The 27,980-nt window shown below is 40.1% G+C and overlaps 1 protein-coding gene across 8 annotated transcripts in view; it reads right to left on the bottom strand.

The window, feature by feature from the left end:
• pard3ba (par-3 family cell polarity regulator beta a) overlaps positions 1-27,980 on the bottom strand; it is a 218,780-nt gene that overhangs the window by 85,760 nt on the left and 105,040 nt on the right. For 6 of the 8 annotated variants that reach the window (XR_009791988.1, XM_061798810.1, XM_061798809.1 and 3 more), the window contains 7 exons: positions 25,115-25,300; positions 22,105-22,299; positions 18,124-18,189; positions 7,587-7,686; positions 6,551-6,698; positions 3,380-3,459; positions 1,739-1,783 (listed from right to left, as the gene is read on the bottom strand). Coding sequence is in view for 7 of the 8 variants with exons in the window: in XM_061798810.1 (XP_061654794.1) it covers positions 1,739-1,783; positions 3,380-3,459; positions 6,551-6,698; positions 7,587-7,686; positions 18,124-18,189; positions 22,105-22,299; positions 25,115-25,300 (820 nt within the window). In the remaining variant the exon portion in view is untranslated. The remainder of the gene's footprint in view (positions 1-1,738; positions 1,784-3,379; positions 3,460-6,550; positions 6,699-7,586; positions 7,687-18,123; positions 18,190-22,104; positions 22,300-25,114; positions 25,301-27,980) is intronic. The other 2 variants (XM_061798806.1, XM_061798807.1) reach the window with 1 other exon arrangement.

Below are 27,980 nucleotides of genomic sequence, written 5' to 3'. Positions count from 1 at the left end.
AGCGTCAAAGACGCCCTCTGCATTGACGTGATGCCACACAGATGCCCCCTCAGCACATACACAATGAAAATAGTTGAAGGCATCGAACGCCTTGCCAAGTGCAGTGTGAAAAGTTCTTAAAGCATTTTAGGTCGGCGACAGTGTTAAGGGCATGTGTATTTCACCAGCAACAGGCTTTTTGTTGCCGCAGTGTTGCATAACAAGTCAGAAAGAAGCCGATATATAACATAACAAAAGAAAATTAAGCTCTTTCAAACTGACTTCCAACTCAAATCTGAGTAAACATGCACCTGTATTAAAAAAAAATAAAAATAAATAAATATTTAGACGAACAATACTGGGTGGGTTGGGAGAAATCGATTCTTAAACGGGGTACATACATACCAATAATAGGGCCATTATTTTCCTATTATCAGATATCGCAAAGATTATCTCGAAAGATTATCCTTTGGTACGGTGCATTTTTCTGGCCTGATCTATTTGGTAAATGGTCGGGGTCGACAATTGTGAATGTTAAACAACTTCAATATTTACGACGGCAAATCATTATGTGACTGGTCAAAACCGAGTTGGATCGAACCACGGACTCTGTGATTGTGATGTGAAAATGAACAGTAGCCAATTAGGAAATGACCTGAAACTTGCTATAGCGAAGCAACTGGTTGTGTTGAGTTTTTGTCTCCCAAAAAATAAATGACAAGAAGAGTTTGCGACCACACTGTAGTTGCCAGATAAAGCAGATGCCCTGTGGCATCATGAATCTTCTTAAATGTCAGTCTTGGTACTGAATGACCAGTGGTGAGTGGTCAGGGCCACCAAGGCCTTCTCGCTGGCCTAAAAAACATCAGAAGTACTGATGTACATTTTTTTATTTATTTGTTTGTTTTTATTTAACCTTTATTTATCCAGGAAAGCGAATTGAGAACAGATCTCATTTGAAATGCCGACCTGGCTGCAGACAGCAGAGTCAAACAAAGCAAAATAAAATAAACATAAACAACATACAATTTACAATACAATTAAAATTTACAATACTTACAACCTAAATTATACTATTTGTTCCCTGAAATTGTATTAATCTATTCCAAATAGTCTTCATTTTGTCCAACATTCTCTTCATTTTGTAATATTTCTCTTGGCTGGACTGCTTCCACCATGAAACATGGGTGATTTTTTTTTTTTGTTGGATGCCTTGCAAAGCAGATTATCAAACAATCCTAAATCATTGAATACAGTGATTCATCATTATATAACATAAAAGTCTCTGAAGAGAGAGTGCAGAAGTGTAGTGACTGTTGGACTACAAAATAAATGAATGAAAAATTCATGTCATAATTACAGTGATGAAAATGATCACAGTTATAGGTATCAATATGATAATATATACAGCACTTAAAGCATTAATTAGTATCCAATAAATATTATATCAGCAACCCTATGCACTTTTTGCACATAGGAAATTGACACAGCAGCAACCAAAATAGGTTTGCATGCATGTAAGATCCAACGAAATCTAGATTTCACAATAATAGTTACTTTCTCCAGTCCGAATCACCTGTTGGGTTTTTGTAAAAAAAAAAAAAAAAAAAAAAAAAAAAAAAAGACAGTCCCCATCAAGATGCATCAATTAAAGAGGCATCGATAATCGACAATCAAATTGAATCGTAGCTTCACCCCCACTGGTTAGTCAGTCAGTCATCAGTCATCCAATGAGAACATTTGAAATGCAATAACTTACCCTTTCTATGTCCGGCCAGTGATCTCACATTACTCTCGTCCGCCACTGCAACACAAAGAGTACCTACATTTTCTCCATAAATATTAAACTGAAGTACAACTTGCAGTGAGTCAAGAATCCTCTGCTAGGGCTAGCGCGAAAGGACTCTCTCAAAACAATCACCACTGACATTAGGAAATGAAGCAAAAAATATAGATAAAAGGACAGAGACATTGTGACTAAGATATAATGAGATGAATGGGACTTTAGCAGAATAATAAAAACAAAAAGGAGAAAGGAGACCACTGCTACACCCTGACAAGCGGCACCCAATTTAGCCCAACATGATTGCGGCTCGCCACCACAGGCGGACCACTACAGGAGACATTAATAGGTTTCCCTTGCCCTGCTTTCTCTCTGAAAACACCATTTAAATTTTTCATGAGGTCAATTTTCTCAGGCGGTAGATTATTGTGAAACAAGAGAAATGGTGGAGGTTGAAATGATACCAGGTTTTGGGTAAAGGGAGTGGTGTTCAAGACAACAGAATAAACAATGTTATCAAGAAGCACAGACATAATGCAGAGCTTCCTAAAAGAAATGCCATGGTTTTTCTCCTTCTAGCATAGTAGAAGGTTAAAAAAACATTAAATCCTCATTTCATCTCCAGTTTATTTTATGCAGTACACTCAGTATTTACAATACTGTATACAGTATGAGTGTCTGTACATATCGCTTCTACATCTGATGATGACGAATAGCATGTTGTAAAAACGGCTAGGAATTCCACTAGTCATCGTGCATGGTGGGTGTGTATGTGTAAGTATGTACTTAAGCCTCGGTCAATACACTTGAAGCTTGAAGGCATTCAAGGTCAATAAAGGGAGTTCACCTGTTTCGGGCAAGTGGTATTTAATAAAAGCTAGCCAACACTGGAGTGCTGATAAAGCCAGATACATGAGATGGAAAAGCCTGAAGAGGTACACTGCTCACAAGCAACGGTATAATTCCTGCTTCAGCCAAGACACAATAGAGATGAATAGAAGTGGAGCGATAACATGGAGGCAACACAAACAGACTGAGAAGGATCAAAGATTGCGACAGAAGAGGGTGGTGAGTGGAGTGGGCCTCAGTGGGGCAGGACAGAGAGAGAGAGAGTGTGGTGAGACTACCCTTGTCCATAATGAAAGGCAATCAAGCTTGGGTGGGAGAGGCGTGTGCTGCAGGAAAAGAAAGAAAATCCACAGACCCTAATGAACTCGGATTGGAAAACAGTCATTGGAGATAGTGAGCAGCTTTTATATTGAGGAAGGGGAGAAAATGAAAAAACGAAAGGGAACAGATGTTTAATAAAAAGGAAATAAAAAGCGGTATGGTAAAAACAATTGTGAAAAAAGGGGGGTTATTACAGGTCAATACAAGAAAATAACCTTAGTTTTCAGTTTACACACACACACGCACGCACGCACGCATGCGCACACACACACAACAAGAATTTGAAAACCTGTGCCTTCCATTCATGTGCATGCACAATTCATCTAGTTTGTTGAAAAGCCTCCTGGTTTAGCAGTCCAGGAGGTCAGATCCCTTTCGACAGGGGATTGTAAAATGTAAAAACATAAAATTGTAAAAACATATTCCAAAAATTATTTGCGAGCTCACCCAGGTCCATGCTTTTGGATGCTCTATTTCGAGGTATGTTGTCCTTGTGGTTGGCATTTCGGGGATCCATGGAACGCTCACTGCAAAACAGATATGTGTTCAAAACTTTCTCAGGATAAGAGCAGCATGCATACGTACATAAATGATGGTTAGAGGACAGACGCTACGGTACTAGTTTAATGTTGTTTTGGCGTGATTATGACAGACACTAACAATTTGTTTTGAAATAAAGATGTTGAAAAGCTCACTGCTTGTACTGGTTTCTTCTTCCAAGCGAAGGCAGCACTACATGAACAAGTGTGGCTTATGTGGGAGCGCCGATGAAACCCCAGCTAAGCAGCAGCAAACGATTGGTGCAACCAGTGAGAAACAAAATATGACTGTAACTACATGAAATTTGGGTTTATTTGGAGCAGGAAAGTGTAAGATTCCAATCCACAGTATGTGATATGGTCAAATTCAATGAATGCATGAAACCATTGTATCTCAAACGCCATCTCATAAGCAAAGCAAAACAAATTTATGTATATAGCGCATTTCATACACAAGGTAACTCAATGTGCTTTAAATGAATAAAAGCATTTAAAAACAAAACAACAACAAAAAGCAAACAAATATTTAAAACAAAGAGAAAAAATTTTAATATAAATACAATTAAAACAGAATACAGTGCAAGAAATATCATTTAAAAGTGGAAATGCTCTAAAAAGCATAGGGAAAAAAAAGAAGAGTTTTTAACCTGGACTTAAAAACATGAACACTTGGGGCTGATGTCACGTCTGTTGGCAACTTAATCCATTTGTGTGCAGTATAATAGCTAAATGTTGCTTCACCATGTTTGCTTTGGACTCTGTGCTCCACTATTTGACCAGAGTCTGTCAATCTCAGAGCCCCACTGGGTTTGTATTCCATGAGCATTTCCTTCATGTATTCAGGACCTAATCCATTTAGTGATTTATAGACCAGTAGCAGAACTTTAAAATGTATTCTAAAGCTGACTGGAAGCCAGTCTAAAGACTTTAGAATTGGAGTAATATGCTCTGACCTCTTTGTTCTGGTCAGAACCCGAGCTGCAGCATTCTGAATGAGCAGCAGCTGTTTAATGGTCTTTTTAGGGAGTCTAGTCAGAAGACCATTACAATAGTCAAGTCGACTTGAGATAAAAGCATGGATGAGCTTCTCCTGGTCTGCTTGACACATGCAAGCCTTCACTCTGGATATGTTCTTCAGATGGTAAAAGGCAGTTTTAGTCATTGATTTGATATGACTGTTGAAAGTCAGGTCGGAATCTATCAGAACACCAAGGTTTCTGACGTGGGCTTTGGTTTTTAAAGTGACTCTAGGTATTTACTAACAGCAATTCTCTTTTCTTTATTGGCAAAAACAATTCTCAGTTTTGTTGTGGTTTAATTTAAGAACATTTATCTGTTTTACACAGTGACACAACACCTCAATTGAACTGTAGTCATCTGATAGATATAATTGTGTGTCATCTGCATAGCTATGATAGTCAAAATTAAAGTTCTGAAGAATTTGACCCAAGGGTAGCATATACAGGCTGAACAGGAGGGGTCCAAAAACTGACACTTGAGGTACCCCATAGGTCATTGCCATTCGATGAGATTGAACACTTCCAATGGTAACAAAATAACTCCTTTCCTCCAGGTAGGACTTGAACCATTTAAGGACTGTTCCATTTAGTCCTACCTACGTTTCCAACCTGTTCAGCAGTATATAATGATCTACCCTATCAAAAGCCTCACTGAGGTCCAACAAGACCAGAATTGACACCTTTCCCAAGTCAGTATTCACCCTTATATCATTTAGCATTTTGATAAGAGCAGATTCTGTACTGTGATGAATTCGGAACCCTGATTGAAATGTGTCAAAAAGTCCATTTAGGTTCAGAAACTGCTGAGTTGGTTAAAAATAACTTTCTCAACAATCTTGGTTATGAAAGGGAGATTTGAGATGGGTTTATAGCTTACTAACATGGAAGCGTCCAGTGCTCTATTTTTTAGCATAGGCTTAGTGGCAGCTACTTTAAGAGCTTTAGGAAACTCGCCTGACTGAAGTGAGCAATTTATTAGTTGCTTCAAATCAGCTAGCACGGACTTCGCAATAGCATTGGAAAAAGTCAGATGGTATTGAGTCAAGACAGCTCGTTGATGGTTTCAGCTGCTGAACCGTGTTCTCGACAGTTTTTTGGTCAACTGTATCAAATTCTGACATGGTTTTTCCTGGGTGGCTTCAGATGTATTATAATTGTATCATTTTGCTGATTTGTGCTAATATTTAATCTGATGGATCGGCACGGTGGACGACTGGTTAGAGTGGGGTTCAATCCCCGGCCCCGCCTGTGTGGAGTTTGCATGTTCTCCCCGTGCCTGTGTGGGTTTTCTCCGGGCACTCCGGTTTCCACGCACATGTCAAAAACATGCATGGTCGGTTAATTGACAACTCTAAATTGCCCGTAGGTGTGAATGTGAGTGTGAATGGTTGTTTGTTTGTATGTGCCCTGCGATTGGCTGGCAACCAATTCAGGGTGTGCCCCGCCTCCTGCCTGATGATAGCTGGGATAGGGTCCAGCACGCCCGCGACCCGAGTGAGGAGAAGCGGCTCAGAAAATGAATGGATGGATGGATTGTATCTTTTCACTAAAATAATCAAATTCATTGCATTTATCTGCTGTTAGAAGTTCTGGAGCTATCTGATTCGGGGGGTTGTGAGCTTGTCAACCACAGCAAACAGACTGCGAGTATTGTTGAAGTTCTTAATGAGGATTTCAGAAAAGTGTTGCTGTCGAGCCCTGACTAACTCTTGGTTAAAATTATAAAGACTTTGTCTGTAGAGGTCATAATCAATTTGGAGTTTAGTTTTTCTCCACTTATGTTCTGCTTTCCAAAACTTTGATTAAGAGGTCTTTACCATCATTGTGCTCCTCCAGTGTTCTAGGTCGCCTCAAGATTGTCTTACTTTTAATAGGAGCGACAGCATTCATGACATAAGTACAAAATTTTTGGTTGCATATGATTAAAATGTGGCATTTTCTTACAACATGTACAATACATATTTTTGAGGATACATACGACGAACGAGGTGCTCAGGCCACCATAACGCCGGCCTTGTGTGTGACTTAATACTGTGATGCACAATGATGTGTGTGGACACCTGTAGTTAGAGGGAGTGAGAGCTGGGTCTCTACTCATTTCCTCTACTGTCCCAGGGGATGGCGGCGGGGGGAAGCCTTCCTTGGAGTCTTTCTGGTTGTTGCCGTAGAAATCATGGTTGCCATTGGTGGTTACAACAGGAAACAGAGCTGAGGAGAGAAAAAGCCAATGATTGGCTTTTTGTTTGTTGGCTTGTGCACTATTCCCACAAACGGTATATGAGTAATGAGCATACAAATCCAGGAGGCATTCCCCTCAATGACACACATGCGGCACATAATTATTTATGCAAATCAGGCAATTACATCAACATAATGATTCCAAGGTCAGATCTTAACATGAAAAGCCAATGCAGTATTCAGGAAGAGAAAGAAAAAAAAACAAAAAAAACAATGGCAATGACTTCTGCTGCCAGTACAAATACTCACCAGCGTGAGGCTGAGATGTTAAGTCCACATTTAAACATGTTGCTATAGAGATGCATTATAATTGTAAAATGTGCCGTTAGAAGTTTGTGGATTCAAATCTTGGCTTGGGCTTCTATAATTGGCATTAACATGCTCTCCCTGTGCTTGACTGGGCTCTTTACATATACTCCAGCATATTCCTACAGTTGAAAAACATCTATGTTGGTTCAATTGAATATTCTAAACAGTACATAGGTGTGAATTTGAGTGTGAATGGTTGTCTATTCTGTGACTGACAGGTGATCAGTTCAGGGTGTACCCAGTCTCTCATTCAAAATCTTCTGAGAAAGGCTCCACCTTCCCTGTGACCCTGATCTGGATAAGAGGTATTGGAAATGGATGGTTGGCAGGTCCTACTGTAATGCATAAAAACGCTTGAATGGCTGCTCAAGTGGCACTAAATAATAATAATTTTAAAAAAACACTGTCAAAAGCCTTCACAAGCACACGCTGACAAACATGCTGTGCACACTCAGTCGCAGATAACAGCAGTACACAAACACTCACTGTTTTGACAGTTCAAATGGACCAATATTTTGCACGGTGTGGCAAAGTCAAGCGTGCACTCACCACTGCCGGAGCCGCCGTACGCGTACTTGTCAGAAAGATTGGCGCTGTTGAGTTCTGATGGTCTAGAAGCCCCCTGGTAGGCCTGGTGGTGCTGAGGCTCCTGGAAAAGAAAGTACAAAGAAAATAATGAAAGATGACAAAAAATGGATATTAAAGGCTAATATGCAAGAATATGTGCTGCATGCAAACCAAATGTGACATAAAAAATTTATGTTGTTGACTCAAACATCACAAGATTAGAGAAACTTATTTTATTACCCAGAAGGATTAGACTAGTGATATTTATTCCTTTTGTTGACTGCATCTCAGCTGCTGACGGGATATATGCAAATAATGTGAAATAGGGAACACGTCTGCTGCTTGGAGACATTTTGAAGTTCATTTATTTCTGTTATTCAGGGTTGCATTTACAGGTAGATCTAACAACGGTGTGATATTCACTTTAATTTGAACAATTACTCCGTGCAGACCGTCATTAGTGATTTAGTTACATGGGAGCAAAGCTTTTTGATCGACAAGCAGATTTAGAGCCCTTATTTTCAAATTTAGAAGATCCAAGTAAAACATGTATGACAATTGTAATTTGGGATGACATTTGTAATATCCCTACTCAAAAATCAGACAAATGTACAGTATGTACAGTAAGTTCCCAGACGAACCTCTGACTTCTACGTTGACCAGTCATGAACAGGATGTGAGACATGTTCAAACTGCAAAAGATCAACAAAGCGGCGGGCCCAGACCTTGTGTCCCCATCCTGCCTCAAAGTCTGCTCGGACCAGCTCGGTCCAGTCTTCACACAGATCTTCAATAGTTCTCTGGAACTGTATGAAGTACTATTCAAGTACTGTTCAAACGATCCACCATCACCCCAGCCCCCAAGAAACCTGCAATCTCGGGTCTGAATGACTACAGGGCTGTCGCCCTGACATCTGTGGTCATGAAATCCTTTGAACGCCTCATGCTGGACCATCTCAAGAGCGTCACAGCCTACTGAGCAAACAGGTCTGTGGATGACACAGTCAACATGGGACTGCACTTCATCCTGGAACACCTCAATTGCGCAGGGACCTACGCGAGAATCCTGTTCGTTGACTTCAACTCTTCGTTCAACACCATCATCCCAGAACACCTCTCCTCCAAGCTTCTCCAACTCAGCGTCTCGCCAGTTCTACACAGAAGTCCTTGAATTTTCCTTCCATCCATCCATTTTCTTCTGCATATCCGAGGTCGGGTCGCGGGGGCAGCAGCTTTAGCAGGGAAGCCCAGATTTCCCTCTCCCTCACCACTTTATCCAGTCCTGTGTTTTTCCATCACAGTCTGGTTTGGTGATGCCACAAAAAAGGACAAACTCCGACTGCAACGGAAAAATCAGAACTGCCGGAAAAATCGTCGGTAACACCCTGCCCCACCCTTCAGGATTTGCACGCTGCCAGAACTAAGACGAGCATGCAAAGTCCTCTTGCACCCTCCACATCCTGGTCACCACCTCTTCCACCTCCTTCCCTCAGGTAGGCACTATCGAAAAATGCAAACTAAAACAAGCAGACATTGCAACAGCTTTTTTCCTCTTTCAATTGAATTGCTAGATGACTCTGCATCATTTGCAGAACTGTAATTGTATCAGCATTACCACATTACTGGTAACCTTTCATTGCTCAGTGACTCTCCGTCGTGTGTTTTAATGTCTCAAAAGTATCTTTATTTATTTATTTATTTTTTAAATCAAAATGGCTGTCTGTTGTCGTACTCGAGCAGCGCCAGCTACAGGAGACAAATTCCTTGTGTTTTTGACATACTTCACAAATAAAGAAGATTCTGATTCTGAAACCGCCCCCCGTTTAGAGATTAAGATAATAAATAAATAAATACATACATAAAACAATCAAATTAGACATTTAAATTAGGGCTGCAACAATGAATCGATAATTAAAAGTGTGATCAATTAATTTTGTTGCGCAATTATTACTACAGTGTATTGGAGTGTGTGCTGTTCCTGCTGTGTGCGCCTTGGCCTTTTAGAGGCAGTGTGGTGCATGCATGCAGATAACATCAAAAGTCGCGATTGAACTGCATTCAAAATAACTTGTTTTTCATAGAATAGGAAGAACATACAGGCATGCCTGTGAGTATTGTTATCTTACCTGTCTGTATGTGTTACTACCACATTTGTGTGTGAATATTCGATATTTGGTGGTAAATCCCTCCCGTTATGTCTAACGCATATTTCTGCAAGCTGGTCAGTAGGGTTTTGCATTGAGTGCTAGCATTCAGCTGGCCATCTTTTTAAAACGAAGTGCTGTATTAAATGTATATAATATTTTTGCTGTGTTTAGTTTTACAGTCAGTTCCAACTGGAGTGTCAATAAGCAGCTGAGTGAGGAATGAAGCAGGACAGAATCCATTCAGACATATGAATAACTTGCTACTATGGCTAAGTTCAGACTGTTGGTCAATTCTGATTTTTTTGCCCAATGTGACATTTTTTCATGTCAATGTGCACAGTACAATTCCGATTTTTTTTATATCCCGACCCAAGCCTCTTTCATCTGTGGATATAAATCTGATATCTATCAGACACGAGTGCAGTATTGATGCTCACAGGGAACGCATCAGACCTGTATGTCATCAAAAGGTAAAAAAACTGTTTGACAAAACAGACGCGCTACAAAATGACAACGGCAGGCGAAAACACTCAGTGGTGAAAAAAAGAGGCTTTAGAATTGATAGATGTAAAAAAATGTTGGCTCCAGTTGCACAAAATCCTTGAAATCGCCAAAAATGTGTCATGACGAAACCTGCACGAGGGGCCCATATTTACTTCTATCAACACAACGGCTCGTGTTTGCGTGCATGCGCAATGTGACGTCCCGTTTAGTGTGCATGCGTGTGACACACAGACGCCTTCCGTCCACAGTAGAAGCCGTATTTGTTTTTGTAATGTGAACGACCACATAAAAAGATCGGATTTAATAAAAAATACGAATTGGGGATCATGCCTTGCAGTGTGAAAATAGCCTAAATCATTTTTAGGGTAATTTTACGTTTTTTAGTGTATCTGTATATGCTCTACAGTTTTTCTGACAACTGAGGTCCCTTTTAAACAACACAAAATACCTATTTTTGTGCACTTCAAAAAATATATATATATTTGGCAGATATTGTAGGCTATATCCGACATTTGTATGTTTTTGTGCATTGGTCCATGGCCTATTTTTAAGCTTTTGACAACATTTACTTTCTCTTTTTGTAAAAAATTTGTATTCATAATTTATTACTTTAAGAGCTCTGGGATGTTCCTGTTTGTGCACTGCCAATGTCCTCTTTGTGAATAAATGAATTATTTTATTTATTTATATATATATATTTTTTTAATCTGATCCATCGAATAATCCCCCCAAAAAATAATTTAAAAAACAAAATCGACAATCGATTATGGAAATAATCATTAGTTACAGCCCTTATGTCAATGTTTACCCCTTGTAAATTTGGGAATTTTCATTTCATCAATGTGTGGACTGTCAACTAAATCTACCGTCATGAAAATCCAGTTAAGAGTATTCCAAAAAGTTTACAGTGCATGCTCACAAAAAAAGCCCACACCAATGGGTGATGAACAAATCCACTCTTTTGTGGAGGTAATAAACATGTATATGCACTTAATTGAAAGCCTGACAAGTGAGCATCTCTGCCAGGGCCTAACTCCACCTGGTCCCTGATCGACACACCAAGATTATTTTTCCTACAGAATGAATGCAAGCACATTACTCAATAGCCCTACCACCACAACAAAGAAACCTCCCACCTTCTGAAGATGGATATAGGGGATTGATGGAGGATTAAATAAACTTCTCCCGGACAAATAGACGTGCAGCTGTCACAAACGCGTGTCAAGTCCCAAGGTTATCATTAAAACTCCTGCACGCTGTCAATTACTTTTTGGATTGGCGGGAAATTTGTGACAGTACCAGTGACACAATCATTGCTTGCTTGCTCCTTGCAAGCAGACAGCCCATCTTTACAGTATGTCTTAATCACACCAAAATACATACACAGGAGGGGATCCATCTATTAGCAGAGTTGCCAACCTATAAGAATTCACTTCCAAAACAATTTGTTCAAATTTGTCTGAATTTCCATATTTTCGTAATTTTGTTAAGAAAATTTCTGTGCGACAGTCATAATAATAATCATTAATAAATTATGGTTTCAATATTTGTCATTTTAACATTTTTATGACATTAACCTTGGAATGGTGGACACTGTTGCAGCCTAAATCAAAGTACCAATTCATGAGATTTTGACGTTCCATCATCACAAATATCTGTCTATGGATTAATTCACCTTTGTCAATTCCGTTTTCAACACTGGTAACTAAACAAACAAACAAACAAAACCCACGTCTATTAAACCAGATTAATCCGACCTCAAACGTCAAAATTATAACTCAGCACTCTATTTCGCAAACAAACAACATTGCTGATTGATTGAATTTGATAGTTTATGTATGGACAATAGTTTTGGTTTCTATTTTGTGCAATGTAGAAGAAGTACACGTAAGAAGAAGAAATGTAATTACGTCTTCTCTTGCATGCTATTCATGTGACATTTATATTTCCTATGTCGACAATTGCTGCTGAAACAATGCACATTTCCTCACTGTGGTACTAAAAGTTTCTTATATTACAAATATTCATTATTAATAGTAATATACAACCCCAATTCCAATGAAGTTGGGACGTTGTGTTAAACAAATAAAAACAGAATACAATGGTTTGCAAATCATGTTCAACCTATATTTAATTGAATACACTACAAAGACAAGATATTTAATGTTCAAACTGATAAACTTTATTCTTTTTAGCAAATAATCATGAACTTAGAATTTTATGGCTGCAACACGTTCCAAAAAAGCTGGGACAGGTGGCAAAAAAGACTGAGAAAGTTGAGGAATGCTCATCAAACACCTGTTTGGAACATCTCACAGGTGAACAGGCTAATTGGGAACAGGTGTGTGCCATGATTGGGTATAAAAGGAGCTTCCCTGAATTGCTCAGTCATTCACAAGCAAAGATGGGGCGAGGTTCACCTCTTTGTGAACAAGTGCGTGAGAAAATAGTTGAACAGTTTAAGGACAATGTTCCTCAATGTACAATTGCAAGGAATTTTGGGATTTCATCATCTACGGTCCATAATATCATCAAAAGGTTCAGAGAATCTGGATAAATCACTGCATGTAAGAGGCAAGGCCAAAAACCAACATTGAATCCCCGTGACCTTTGATCCCTCAGGCGGCACTGCATCAAAAACCAGCATCAATGTGTAAAGGATATCACCACATGGGCTCAGGAACACTTCAGAAAACCAATGTCAGTAAATACAGTGCAGCGCTACATCCATAAGTGCAACTTGAAACTCTACTATGCAAAGCAAAAGCCAACACCCAGAAACGCCACCGGCTTCTCTGGGCCCCGAGCTCATCTAAGATGGACTGATGCAAAGTGGAAAAGTGTACTGTGCTCCGAAGAGTCCACATTTCAAATTGTTTTTGGAAATTGTGGACGTCATGTCCTCCGGGCCAAAGAGGAAAAGAACCATCCGGACTGTTATGGACGCAAAGTTCAAAAGCCAGCATCTGTGATGGTATGGGGCTGTGTTAGTGCCAATGGCATGGGTGATATACACATCTGTGAAGGCACCATTAATGCTGAAAGGTACATACAGATTTGGAGAAACATATGCTGCCATCCAAGCAACGTCTTTTTCATGGACGCCCCTGCTTTTTCACCAAGACAATGCTAAACCACATTCTGCACGTGTTACAACACCGTAGCTTCGTAGTAGTAGCTTTTTTGGAACGTGTTGCTGCCATAAAATTTCAAGTTAATGATTATTTGCTAAAAACAAAGTTTATCAGTTTGAACATTAAATATCGTCTTTGTAGTGTATTCAATTAAATATAGGTCGAACATGATTTGCAAATCATTGTATTCTGTTTTTATTTATGTTTAACACAACGTCCCAACTTCACTGGAATTGGGGTTGTGACCCCACCCTCAGATGATGTATTAATTCATTTCCGGTTCAGACGCGGCATCCGGTGTGGACGTACATCATTTTATCTCTTTACACATTTTAATTGGCCTCTTTTTTTTGTTGTTGTAAATTGGTTAATCTCCGTGAACACGTGGTTCCAGCCAGACCTACAGTATGTGACAAGTGTATTGTTTCACCAAATCACTTATTGTATTTCGATGTTTTGCGACAGCTTGTAACAATAGCTTAGCAATTAGCATGCCTTTGACATCATCATCGCCTATTCACTCCTCATCCTCCCTTTGTGACACTTTTGTAAGAAGCATGTTAATAGGTGTAGCTCATTCACTACCATGGAGGCGATGATCAGTGACATTGACACCGGACGCAAAGAAAACTTTCACCTCCGCGGCTTGGCAGCTGGGGGGAGTAATAAAATAACGTGCACCAAGCAGCTGTTCAATGTGGATGTGCCGGTAATGTCAGACGGTGTTTTTTTTTTTGTTCCAAAATTTGGAACATTCAGTATTACAGCCGTAACGAGTCAACGTCAAATTTCTGGAGGCCGACAGTGGATAACACACACACCCGTGCTCAAACGGCACATTTTTGAGATTATAACAAACGAGACCAAGATAAATAATTTCAAAACTTTCCCCACCATTAATGTGACCTATAACTTGTACCTCGAGAGGGGAATAAAAATAAACAAATGAGATCATGAATGCACAAGCGTGTACACCCTCCTATAACTGGGATATGGCTTTTAGGTGCCTCTGATTAACCCCAAATAAATCTCGGCTCTTCTAGTAGGCTTTGTATTTGCTGTCTAGCAGAACCCTAAAGGTTTTGCTGGAAAACGCTAACGGCTAATTTTTAACTGTTCACAATTCTTTCCACCTTGTCTAAGACCCAGTAGCAGCTGAAGAAAAAAAAAGCCCCGAAACATGCTGCCACCACCATGCTTGACTGTAGGTATTGTGTTTTTTGGATGATGAGCAATGTGTTTGCGTCAAACATACCTTTTGGAATTCAGGGCAAAACGTTCAAACTTGTGTTTCTTTGGACTATTACAAAATCTCCCAATGAAATGGTGAGGTAAAAATTTGGCCACTATTTTTTTCTTCATACTAAACACTGTTTTACAGCGACATTGTGCCTCAGTCTCCCTTCTTTTGCTATGAGTTCAGGACTGTAAGGGCCTGATTTGCCAAACAGGCATTCCGGCTTGGTGTGTCAAATAGGCAAAATAGATGCGTAATTCATTTTGTGTGTTTCTACACAAATGCACAAAATACTGGGAGGAGTAGATGCAAATAGATTATTTTAGCATGCGCAATATGATCGATCAAATCTGAAAAAAATATTGCGACTGATTTTTTGTCTTTAAATACTGTGTCTGAAAGGCAGGTGTAGACCGTCCTAACTATGACTGTGGTTATTTTGGGAGGTGGGCATGTAGGCAAAATGAGAGGCGACGGGAAGAACGTCATTTTTCCACTTGTGCAAACACTTTTGCAATGCCAGAAACAAAATTATCAAGATATATCGTGTATTCAGCAATGCAATTTTGGAGCTTCTGAAAAGGATGACTTGGAGCCAGTCACAAGAAGGAGTCATGCCATATTACTGATGACAAAACTGCATTTCCTTGCATCCATGTCAGTTGGTGTGGGCCTCTCCCAGAGCAGTTATTCAGGTGTGCTATCACAGGTTTTAAACGCAATGCTTTGCAGGATGGGCACATACAAACAAACCTTTTTTATGTGGTTACTGGGTTTCCCAAAATTATCGGCACGATAGATTGCAATCATGTGCAAATGGTTCCCCCCCTTATACAGGGAGTTATATACTTCTGTCATAGGCACACACATTCTTTGAATGTGCAAGCTGTGTGATTCTAAAGCAGTCAAAACAAATATTGTGGCCAAATATCCAGGGTTACTTGTCTCTTCCACTAACACTTCCAATTCCATAATTTCAAAATTCATTGTGTGCTTACAGTGCTCTTCTAAGTTTCCCATGGTGAAAACCATCAGAGCAACCTAAAGAGAAAAACCTTATTCAAACAGGGTGGTCTCCACCATTTTTACACCAGTTGACAATTGTATTGCAATATTAGTAGATCACGTTGGTCACGGCCACCAACAGTGCATGCAATCTGTTGAGAGTCAACACACAATTTAGCACAATCTATGAGTAAATCAGGCCCTAAGTGTTATGGGTGTGCATACCGAGGAGAATACCATATTTTCACGACCATAAGGCGCACTTAAAAGTCTCAGATTTTCTCCAAAATGGACGGCGCGTCTTATAATGCGGCATACCTTATGTGTGCACAGAGTTCCAAAATCTGTAAATGTTGTTGTGTGACTTTAATAAGCGCTCCGCTTGACTGACTGGGAGCATTTCCTACCGACACGCTGCTTAGATAGAGGAAGGCGGACGTGACTGAGGACAGCATGCAGACGATAAAGGGGGAAGGGTGCGCGTGACAGAGGATGCTAAAGGCACACCCCCAGTAGGCATATAGTTCCAGTATGTGCATCGGTTTGGCTAAGGACCCCCGAAAATGGCACCTATGAAGAGACACGCTTTAAACTGCACGGTATTAGTTACGGAGTCACGAGTGAATTCAAGATCAACTAATCCATGGTTCGCAGGTGGAGGAAGCAGGAAAACGAGCTTCGCCAAGTCAAGAAGACGAAGCTGAGTTTCCGCAGAAACAAGGCGAGGTGGCCCGAGTTGGAAGACCAACTGGAGCAATGGATTAATGAGCAAAGAACAGCCGGGAGAAGCATCTCTAGTCACCATTCGACTGAGGGCAATAACTCGGAGCTTGCCATCATTCCGGGAGGCTTGACGAAGGAACTCCAACCGCTGGACATCGGTGTAAACAGGGCATTCAAAGTGAAGTTGCGAGCGGCGTGGGAGCGATGGATGACAGATGGCGAACACAGCTTTACTAAGACTAGGAGGCAGCGCCGGGCGAGTTACGCCACCATATGTGAATGGATTGTGGATGCTTGGGTTAACGTGTCTGCTTGCACTGTTCGAGCTTTCGTAAAAACCGGCATAATTTCTGAGGAGCCGCACGGCAACGAGACTGACGCCGACAATGACGAGAGGGAACCTGGCGTGTTTGATGGAGAGCTTGCCCAGCTTTTCATTTCAGATACAGATGAGTACTTTGATGGATTTGTGGATGAGGATTGATCAAAAAATAACGTGAGTACATTGTTAAATACTTCAATAAAGTACAACCAAACTCAGTTTTGCTCCCGCTGCCTTTTTAAAAACATTGTTTTAGCATGCATGCATGCGACCGTATGTTTTAAGATAGCATATGTTTTACCATGCCTGCGCCCAATAATACGGTGCGCCTTATGTATGTGTTAAATACAGAAATAGACCCCGTAACTGAGACTGCGCCTTTTAATACGGTCCGCCTTATGGTCGTGAAAATACGGTAATGGAAGGACAGAAAAGAGTGGGAGAGAGACCAGGGTGTCATTTAATAAGCAAAGGAGTGCAAATCAGGAAACGACTGCTGAAAACCCAGGAAAACAAACCAGCATGCAGGTGGCTTTTGATTACCTTTATTAATACAGGAATGTCAGACAGGTGAGATAGAAAGCAGAGTACATTGTGTTGTAGCAATAAAGAAATAACCAAACAGAAGGCTCGACTTCACTCAGAGACAAAAACAGAAGAAAGAAGAAAAGACAGTGTTTACAGGCTACAGACATAAAGTGATGTGAGAGGTGATTAGAAAATAAGCACAAAAGATAATTTCCATGCATTAAAACAAGTGGACAGGAGGAAAGTTGTATACAAGGCCAAGCTGTGCACTAAATATGGTTGTTTACGGGCAATGCTTCTAAATACATGTGTCCATTTGCACACACGCGCACATATATCAGAGTCCACCAGAGAGCCACAGGTCATGGTGTCGAGTGAGAGCATGGTTGTTCGCGTAGTAATGTGAGTGTGTGTCTCTGTATCTCTGTGCGCTTGCGTCACTGCTGTGGGTGGGCGGGTCGCTGTACATCTTCCCTGCCATTGCCCTGATGTTGTCTGTGTACGCGTTGTTCATCAAGCTGAATTGTGGACAGGCCAGATTGCAACTGTGCGGGGCCTTGTGACCGTGAGCGTAATCGAGTTCGATTTCGGGTTGCACGTGTAAGTGCATGTTCCTCTTTACTTCCGGAGTTCTATTTAAGCTGCTGCGCGTGAGACCGTGAGAGGCAAACTCGTGGGTGGGCCTGTAGCCGCTGGCCTCTTCAAGGTATTCAACTTGCGCTTGTGCGAGACCAAATGTGTAACAACTGCATCTCTCGCTATGGTTCAAGCTGTAGGTAGTGTGTCTCTCCCCTGGCCTCTGTCTGTAATACTGCCGGTGGCCATGAGGTAGCGGCTCAGATGCTCGCCTCCACAGTGTCGGTAAGAGGGAGGAGGAGCGGTGAGGCAGAGGCGGCTGGTGGATGCTGGCCACTTGTACCTGATTGTCAGAAGACTGTTGAGGAGTGGCTTGATTGGTGCCTGCATTTATAGCGTTGGACTGTCCCTACGAAAAAAAAAAGAGAACAAAATATGCAACAAATAAATAATTTCAGAAATGATGTGTAAGTGCTGAGGAAAAACAAATAAAATAACAAACAATAACAATAACAAATAAGCTCCAAGAAGCAATGAGCATGGTCTCGCTTCCTGTTTTTTCAAAGTGAATCATCAAAATGATCATCAAACTTTAAGTGACAGGGGATACTTTTTTCCCCCTAACTTTCCAGGGGGTGCTACTGAGTGAATTTTGTGCTGCCATTGTTAGGACCCCTAAAATACATACCATTTTACCAGGATACACAGACTTGTAAAAATTGGTGAGTTTTTGGGCATACTGAGCTCCCCAACAAGGAGATTCATTTGTTGAAAAAAACAAACTAATTCTGGGCTGCCTCCAGCTCCTTTATGACAACTTTTTTTTTTTTTTTTTATCTGAGCAGCCTTGTGCTAGTTGGCAATTGTGGTACTACGCCGGAGGACAGGGTGGTGCTGGATTGGAAACAGAAGTCATTCCTATATCCGTCAAACAAGAAGAGAGGAAATACAAATGTCTCAAGCTAAAGTGGCCGTACTACGCAAGCTATATGAACCCTTTATGTGCGAGGTGTGCATATTTTGATAGTTTGAATGTAATTGTGCTATTGAATTACAAGATTGCTAATTAAACATATTTACATAATATTGAATAGTGTTTGTATTTTGCCTTTAAATGTAATATATGATTTAAGAAAAAAAGGTTTGACAAATATCAAATACAGGTACATGTAAATCCATGGAGAAAGTGTTTCTTTGAACCAGTGGGGGTTGCAGCATTTGTGCAGCATTTCCTCTCTCTCTCTCTCTCTCTCTCCCCGTCTCAGAAAAGTTCAAGACCGCACAATACTGATTGTATTTAGAATGAAGGTTCTTTTGAAGGATGAGCTATACAAGATGCTCCTAATTTTTCTTTACATCTTTTCTAATAACAAAGCCAACTTTCGATCAAATGATCTCAATTAGGTGGTCTGAGAAGGTAGTGTTACACCCTGTGAGGAAGGGACGCAATGAGTAGCAAATAGGACAGGAAAGAACAGAATAGGACAGGGGTACTGAGCTAGGCAGCGCAACCGGTGTGTGGTGGGAGTGAGAATGTAGTGCCAAAACACTTGTAGAAACTGAGTCTAAAAGGGAGTCAACAAAATCATAAGGGCTGTGTATAGCAATTAAGAGTGACCCCACGCCGAGCAACTAAATTTCATAGGTGAGACGTGATTGCAAGGAAAACAATAAAAAGACACCAAGTGGAAATAAGATTTGAACATGGCTCCAAAAAAAAAATTTAAAAATCAAAGAGGAAGGGATAAAGGAAAACGTCTGTCGTGGCACAGGCAGTGCGCATACTGAACATTTGTGAAGCTTTGTGACACCCTTGCGCCGTGCTGCTGTAGTACCTGTGCCCTGTTGTGCCTTACCCCGTGGTGGGCGCCATGCAAAGTCAGTGCATTGTGACACGCCTTTACAGAACATCGAATCGGGATGCAGCTTTGGTGGTCACTATATATATATATATATATATATATATATATATATATATATATATATATATATATATATACATACATACATACATATATATATACATACATACATATATATATATATATATATATACATATATACATACATACATATATATATATATATATACATATATACATACATACATATATATATATATATATACATACATATATATATATATATATATGTATACATACATATATATATATATATATATATATGTATACATACATATATATATATATATATATATATATACATACATATATATATATATATATATATATATATATATATATATATATATACATACATATATATATATATATATATATATATATATATATATGTATATATATATATATATATATATATATATATTTATTTTAAGGGGGTCTGAAAACTTTCCATACCCACTGCATATAAAATATATATATAGATATATATATGTAAATGTTGAATTGTTTGCTTATTTATTAAAAAAGAAAAACTTAACTATCACACAGCCATAAGTATTCAGACCCTTTGATGTGACACTCATATATTTAACTCGGGTGCTGTCCATTTCTTCTGATCATCCTTTAGATGGTTCTACATCTTCATTGGAGTCCAGCAGTGTTTGATTATACTGATTGGACTTGATTAGGAAAGCCACACACCTGTCTACATAAGACCTTACAGCTTACAGTGCATGTCAGAGCAAATGAGAATCATGAGGTCAAAGGAACTGCCTGAAGAGCTCAGAGACAGAATTGTGGAAAGGCACAGATCTGGCCAAGGTTACAAAAAGATTTCTTCTGCACTTAAGTTTCCTCAGAGCACAATGGCCTCCATAATCCTGAAATGGATGACGTTTGGAACAATCAGAACCAGTCCTCGAGCTGGCCGTCCGGCAAAACTGAGCAATTGGGGGAGAAGAGCCTTGGTGAGAGAGCTACAGAAGAACCCAAAGATCACTGTGGCTGAGCTCCAGAGATGCAGTCGGGAGATGGGTGAAAGTTCTAGAACGTTCCACCAGTCGGGGCTTTATGGCAGAGTAGCTCGACGGAAGGCTCTCCTCAGTGCAAGACACATGAAAGCCCGCATGGAGTTTGCTAAAAAAAGACCTGAAGGACTCCAAGATGGTCTCTTATGAGACCAAGATGGAAATTGTTGGCCTTAATTCAAAGTGACGTGTGGAGAAAACCAGGCACTGCTCATCACCTGTCCAATACAGTCCCAACAGTGAAGCATGGTTGTGGCATCATCATGCTGTGGGTGTGTTTTTCAGCTGCAGGGACAGGGAGACTGGTTGGAATCGAAGAAAAGATGAATGCAGCCAAGTACAGGGATATCCTGGACAAAAACCTTGTCCAGACTGCTCAGAACCTCAGACTGGGCCGAAGGTTCACCTTCAAAAAAGACAATGACCCTAAGCACACAGCTAAAATACCGAAAGAGTGGCTTCAGAACAACTCAGTTACTGTTCTTGAATGGCCCACCCAGACTTAAACCCAATTGAACATCTCTGGAAAGACCTGAAAATGGCTGTCCACCAAAGTTCACCATCCATCCTGACAGAACTGGAGAGGATCTGCAAGGAGGAATGACAGATGATCCCCAAATCCAGGTGTGAAAACTTGCATCATGTGTGAAAAACTTGCATCGTTCCCAAAAAGACTCATGGCTGTATTAGCTCAAAAGGGTGCTTCTACTAAATACTGAGCAAAGGGTCTGAATACTTATGGCTGTGTGATATTTCAGTTTTTCTTTAATAAATCTGCAAAAATTTGAACAATTCCGTTTTTTTTTTCTGTCAATATGGGGTGCTGTGTGTACATTAATGTGGAAAAAAATTAACTTAAATGATTTTAGCAAATGGCTGCAATATAACAAAGAGTGAAAAATTTAAGGGGTCTGAAAACCTTCCGCACAGTGTATATATGTATATATATGTATATGTATGTATATGTATATATATGTATATATGTGAAATGTGAAGAAAGCTAAGAAGAAAAAATGTGACGAAACCTAAGAAGAAAAAAAATGCTACATTTAAACTGAAATGTATTTATATTTATATATATATTATATCTTTTTTGCCTCACTGAAAATATTTCTAGACAAGAAAACAATTTGCTGTTCAATGCGAATTTAAGAAATAAAACAGGTGTTTATCTTAAAAAAGGAAAACTGGTCGTTAATTTTTAAGTGAAATGCCTTATTTTTTCTTGTGTATTCATAATTGGTCTTTAGCCAAGAAAAAATACAATTTATCCAAATCTTCGATTATTCGATAACATTTTTAGTAGGATACTGGAATACTAAAATATTTGATAGCTGCAACCCGTATTGCATTGATGCATTAGTGTGCTAATACCATGCAATCATCAACACAATGGAGTTTCACCTCCACTTTGGATGCTCGTAGCACCACAAGCTGGATGGTGCCCCTGGCGTTGCCCTCCGAGGACATGGAGCGCCTCAGTGTCTCCATGGCAGAGTGGTTGGACCGTCCAAGCAACGCTTCGCCATTCACTGCAATGAGCTGGTCGTTTACTCTCAGCCGGCCGTCCTGTGGGAAGAAGTTGGTGGTGATGTTAACAGGAAAGCCGCCCTGCTGACATTAATAGCACATCAAATGAAAAACACACAAGGCACATAAAAAAAATAATAGGGAGAGGCATTTCTAAAAGGTGAAGGCAAGATAATTGTGGAGTTCGCAATCTCGTGAAAGCTAGAGTGCCATGATAAATATATAGCTAATGGAATAGCCTCCGTGGGCACTAGATCATGTTTAAGTGTTTTACAAAGCAGCCACTTGTGAAGAGCCAATGCAGAGTGGTGCCTTGGAGAAGGTGAGGGAGAGAAAGTGAGCTATGAGATGACTTAGGTGTCATGGGAGTGTCATAATTAACACAGTGCACAGACAAAAATGAATAGAAGGACAATAAAAATGGGAACACACAATTAAGAGTCTGACATTATGAATGGTCCATTATGGCCAGTGTTGACCTTTGACCCTGCCTCATTAACCAGGCACCGTCTGGACTGAAGTCAAAGATAGACTGCTATGACACCCCACATTCATACACTAGCACATGACCAAAAAAGGCTTGAATGTATATATTTTCAACACACTATGGCTGGATCTACACTCCATGGTTAAAGAGACACCATTAAATTATTTTTGTAGCATGCGACTTTTTTTTTTTTTTGTATTGGCTTGCTTTATATACAGTATAGTGTATTACACCCTTTCTTAATGTGAATTTAGCTTTAAAAAATAAGTGTTCTGTTTTTTGTTGTTTTTGTAGGTTCAGTGAGGGCAGGGACAGGCCATTTGCATGCACAGAAATAAAACCTGTATGCTGCAAGACAAAAAATTGCATGTTCTGTCTATTTAATACATGAGTATTAAAAGTTTTGGCATAAACCATCAATAAACATGCAATCTAAACATGCATCAATAAACAGGCAATAATCTAAACATGCCGTTTAGATTATTTGCAATACTACAAGTGTCCTTGAATCGCTTGAAAGGTGTTATATAAATTTAAAATTATTATTATTAATAATAACAATAATACATTGAATAATGAAAGATGTGGCAGTCGAGTAATGTAGGGGTTACCCCCATATGAACTTAGTGTTTAATATTTGTATTAAATCCTAAATCTTTAAAAAGATGTGGATGAGAAATTAAGTGAAAATCTCTTTTCAAATGTGTTTTCAGGAAATGGGTTAGATCTCACCACTCCCTAACCCCCACCCCCCCACCCCCCCCACCCCCCAGCCTGCTGAGTGACGATTTGCATGGCCATCCCTTCCTCTGCCCCAGCCTGCCGCTGCAGTCTCATCGGGAGTCTGTGGTGCTGTTCATTAGCATGCATCAATAGTGAGGAAGAGAGACACTCAGACATGTATGCCCTCATGTATTGTGACCCCAATGAGTGCTCCCACTTTTCATGATTTTCTTCCTCTTTGCTCTTTTTCTAAAATGTTCCCATCTTTTCTGTTGTGTGATGCTGCTCATTTCCCCTTTCCTCAGTACTGTCTGTCTTCCTTTTTTTCCCATGCTTTCCTTCCTCTTGTGTGGTATCTCGCCCCAGAAACCTGCTTCTCACGTATCTTATTGGCCCATTCTGTCTGAGTGCAATCCGCATAGGCAGCTGTCAGAAAAACTACTTCTGAAGCTACTTTAGGGAGCTCCTGTCTAGCTTCCCTGATCCCAAACCAGCCGTTATCTTCACTCCGACACGACACTCCTCTCTGTGTGCTTCCTCGTCGTGTGCTCCAGATCTGGGAGCAGCAAAGAGGGACACAAGGGGCTGACATTATAAAAGAGGGGAAAAGAGAATTGAGACCAAGTGGAGCAATCTCCAAAGTGCTGAAATGGGTGTTTTTTTTTTACCCTTGTGATACTAGAAGTGAGTGCTGAGTGATCAAGATGGCTCCAGAGTTGATGAGACCAGGCCACTTGAGATCAATAGGGGTCAAGGGCCTGCACAAGAGACTCCCTGCATAGGGAGGAGCTGTAGCGTCAGTGAAAGACCGGAAGAAAGACAAAGAGACGATACGGTTGGGAAAGGAGCAGATAACAGGAAAAACATGAGGAAAAGAGAAAACGGGAAAAGCCAGAAAAATGAACAATGGCAAGAGCAATGGCAAGGGCAGGACAAATGAGCAAAGGTCCATCTCAAAATGTCCTTAAATCCTTGTGTTTGCCATGCTCCTGTATTTTTATTGATTAAGTCATCGAAGACGAAAAAACAACAGTAAATATATAATGTATTTTATCCCACATTTCTTATTTCTGAGTGCCGCACACATGCGGAACAACATTTCTGTTTAATTTCTTTGGTCTCTTTACATTTGGACTGTGACATACTCACAGATGTTTTCAAAATCCTGGAAGTGTTTGATTTACAAAACGTCCTTCAAATGCTTGAATTTAGCCACCTTGAAATTATGAGTTAAAGCACATGTGACAAACAAACAGCAAGGGGTTCAATCCACCCCGCAGGATGAATTTGAAAGTGAGCTACCCTGGAGTGAAGACAGTTGATCAATTATAAAGATTTTCTTGTATTTCTTTCAACTTCACATTAAAACAAAGGGGAAAAACCAAAGCCTTTTGCTATTTCAATTAATTATGCATTATTCGTGCAATTTAACTGCCCGGTCTCATTTGACATCAAATTAGGCCGTAATTGAAAGCCCCTGAACTACGATGAGTTTGACACCCCTCAGTCAGAGCCTTGTGAATATTGACACTTTGAAATCATATTTATATAATTGCACTAATCCCTATGTTGAAGCCTAATGCGCAATAAATGTGGTTGAATAAAAAAAATGTGAATGGGCTAGTAAAAAAACAGATGTTGTACCTTGTAGGCAGCGCCTCCATGGATGATGGACTTGATGAAAATGCCCAGGTCCTCACCAGTCTCTCTAGACTTGTTGCCCTTCAAGCTGACTCCAAGGCCGGCAGAACCAGTCTCGTTCAGTGGGACCTCGTACATGAGCTGCTCCCTGCCGTCCTCCAACACAAGACTTCCGCCATCTTCACCTTTCTAAAAGATTAAGAAGAATGGATGGAGGAAGCCCCAGTGAATAAATGACATTTAGAAAGATTAAAGCCTCTTTGCCCACTTTTAATAACTACTGCTGTGTATGATCACAGAAGCATTAGCTCCAAATCAAATGCACTGATGGATGTTCTACAGTATATTCTGACACTTCACTGAATCTACTAAAAAACAAAATATTGGGAAAGCAAGTATGTGGCTGAAGGTGGTTCTGATTTAAAAAAAAAAAAAAACGAATCGGAAGTTGAGGGGAGAAGCAGGTGTTTTGTACAGGAAAGAGAGATGAAGCTGCAGAGTGAAAAATAATACAGTGGTGTAGATGGGTTATTCAGTTTTAAAATGAAAGGCGCAGATGGAAAGCGAGCCATCTTTAAAGAAAATGTAATCTTTTCTTACTTCCTCCTAGAGCACACTGGAGGAGGAAGGGTAGGGGAGGCAGAGAGGAGCATTTAAAAGTGATAAGCAATCCCTGAGGTATACACGCTTCTGTCGCTCACTGCTGATTCTTTACATTTAATCTCTCAATCCCTCCCTTCTCTCACCCTCTTTGTCCCCAGGCTCTACTTTTCTCCCTCGCTTCCAACCACTCTCCTACTTCTATTCAATGTTAACAAAATGACCATGGAGACGGCAACGGCAGCCACCGGTGAGATGAGGCTAAGAATTATCAACAGCGGAGGGGAAGGAAATTGTCTGTTATTTGAGCGTGAGGCACCACATCACCCACAAGCCTGTCGCCACACACACACACACACACACACACACACACACACACCCTTTCCAAAAACATTTTAATATCAGGGAAACGTTTATTTCCATTATTCCATTGGAAAAGTTAAACTTTCATAGATTTTAGATTCACGGTCCACAATTTAAACATTTTCAAGTATTTCTTTCTGGTTTATTTTTACATAATTTGGGTTTCCAGGTTATAAAACCCACAAAATCAGGAACTAAAAAAAATAGAATACTGTGAAGACATTTTGCAGGCCAGAAATGTTTTAAACTGTGTGTCAGACACTAATCATCTACTAAACTCAAAGCACCTGCACAGGTTTCCCCAGGCGTCATTAAATTGCTTCAGTTTGGTTCATTTGTCTCACTTGGGTTCAATATGGGGAAGACTGCAGACTTGACAACTGGCCAGAAGACCATCATTGATACCCTCCAGAGGATGGATAAGCCACAAAGGGTCATAGCTAGGGAGGCTGGCTGTTTACAGAGTGCTGTGTCCAAGCATATCAATGGGAAGTCTCGTGTAAGGACAAAATGTCGCAGGAGAAGATGCACCAGCAAAAGAGATGACTGTGGGCTTCAGCGGATTATCAAACAGAGAAGATTCAAGAATCTAGCAGAGAGCCAGAAAAAGTGGAATGAGGCGGGAGTCACAGCTTTAAAAACTACCCCATTCAGACGCATCCAGGAGATGGGCTACAACTGTCGGGTTCCTCAGGTCAAGCCACTTCTGAGGCTGAGCCAACGTAGGAAGCATCTCAACTGGGCCAAGGAGAAGGACTGGACTGTGGGCCAGTGGTCCGAATGAAAGTTTGCCCTTCATTCGGGAATCAAGGTCCAAGGATTTGGACGCCTGAAGAACAGAACCCAAGCGTGAAGAACAGAACCCAAGATGCTTGAGGTAGAGTGTGAAATATCCACAGTCAGTCATGATTTGGGGTGCTATGTCCAATTATAGCAAAGGGATTCCCAACCACGTATTGATTAACATATAGTTTTGAAAGTAACATATTTTGATTGAGTTAATGTAACCCTAATAAGTAAATGGTGATTTTTTTTCACAGTATTCACATTTTTTGAATTCCTGATTTTGTGGGTTTTATGAACTGGAAGCCCAACTTGTGTAAAAATAAACAAATAAATACTTGAAATTGTTTAAATTGTGGGCCCTGAATCTATGAAAGTTTAACTTTTTGAATGGAATTATGGAAATAAACTTTTCCATATTCTAATTTTTGGAAAAAGGGTCTGTATATATTTTATAACTCTCACACACATCAGTCCCCTCCAAAAGTATTGGAACGGCAAGGTCATCTTTGTTTTTGTTGTATACTGAAGACATTTGAGTTTCGGATCAAAACATGAATATGAGACAAAAGTTCAGAATTCCAGCTTTCTTTTCATGGTATTTAAATCTAGATGTGTTAAACAACTCAGGACAGAGCACCTTTTGTTTGAACCCACCCATTTTACAAATGAGCAAAAGTACTGGAACAGACGACACTAAATTACCTTAAAGTGAATAATATTTCATAATTGATGGCATAACCCTTACTTGCAATAACTGCATCAAGCCTGCAACCCATTTGGCAGACTGTTGCATTCTTCATTTGAAATGCTTTCCAGCCCTTTACTGCAGCCTCTTTCTGTACTTGTTTGTTTCTGGGGGTTTCTCCTTTCCGTCTCCTCTTCAGCAGGTAAAATGCATGCTCAATTTGGTTAAGGTCCGGTGATTGACTTGGCCAGTCTACGACATTACACTTTTTCCCTCTGATGAAGTCCTTTGTTGTGTTGGCAGTGTGTTTCGGGTCATTGTCTTGTTGCATGATGAAGCTTCTCCTGATTAGTTTGGATGCATTTTTTCTGTCAGACAAAATGGTTTTGTTGACTTCAGAATTCATTCTGCTGCTACCATCATTAGTTACATCAT

Source organism: Phyllopteryx taeniolatus, chromosome 1 (genome assembly GCF_024500385.1).
Source record: "Phyllopteryx taeniolatus isolate TA_2022b chromosome 1, UOR_Ptae_1.2, whole genome shotgun sequence".
NCBI classification, from domain to species: Eukaryota; Metazoa; Chordata; class Actinopteri; order Syngnathiformes; family Syngnathidae; genus Phyllopteryx; species Phyllopteryx taeniolatus.
The sequence above is the reverse complement of the archived record's forward strand: the minus strand, read 5'-3'. Positions and strand labels throughout refer to the sequence as shown.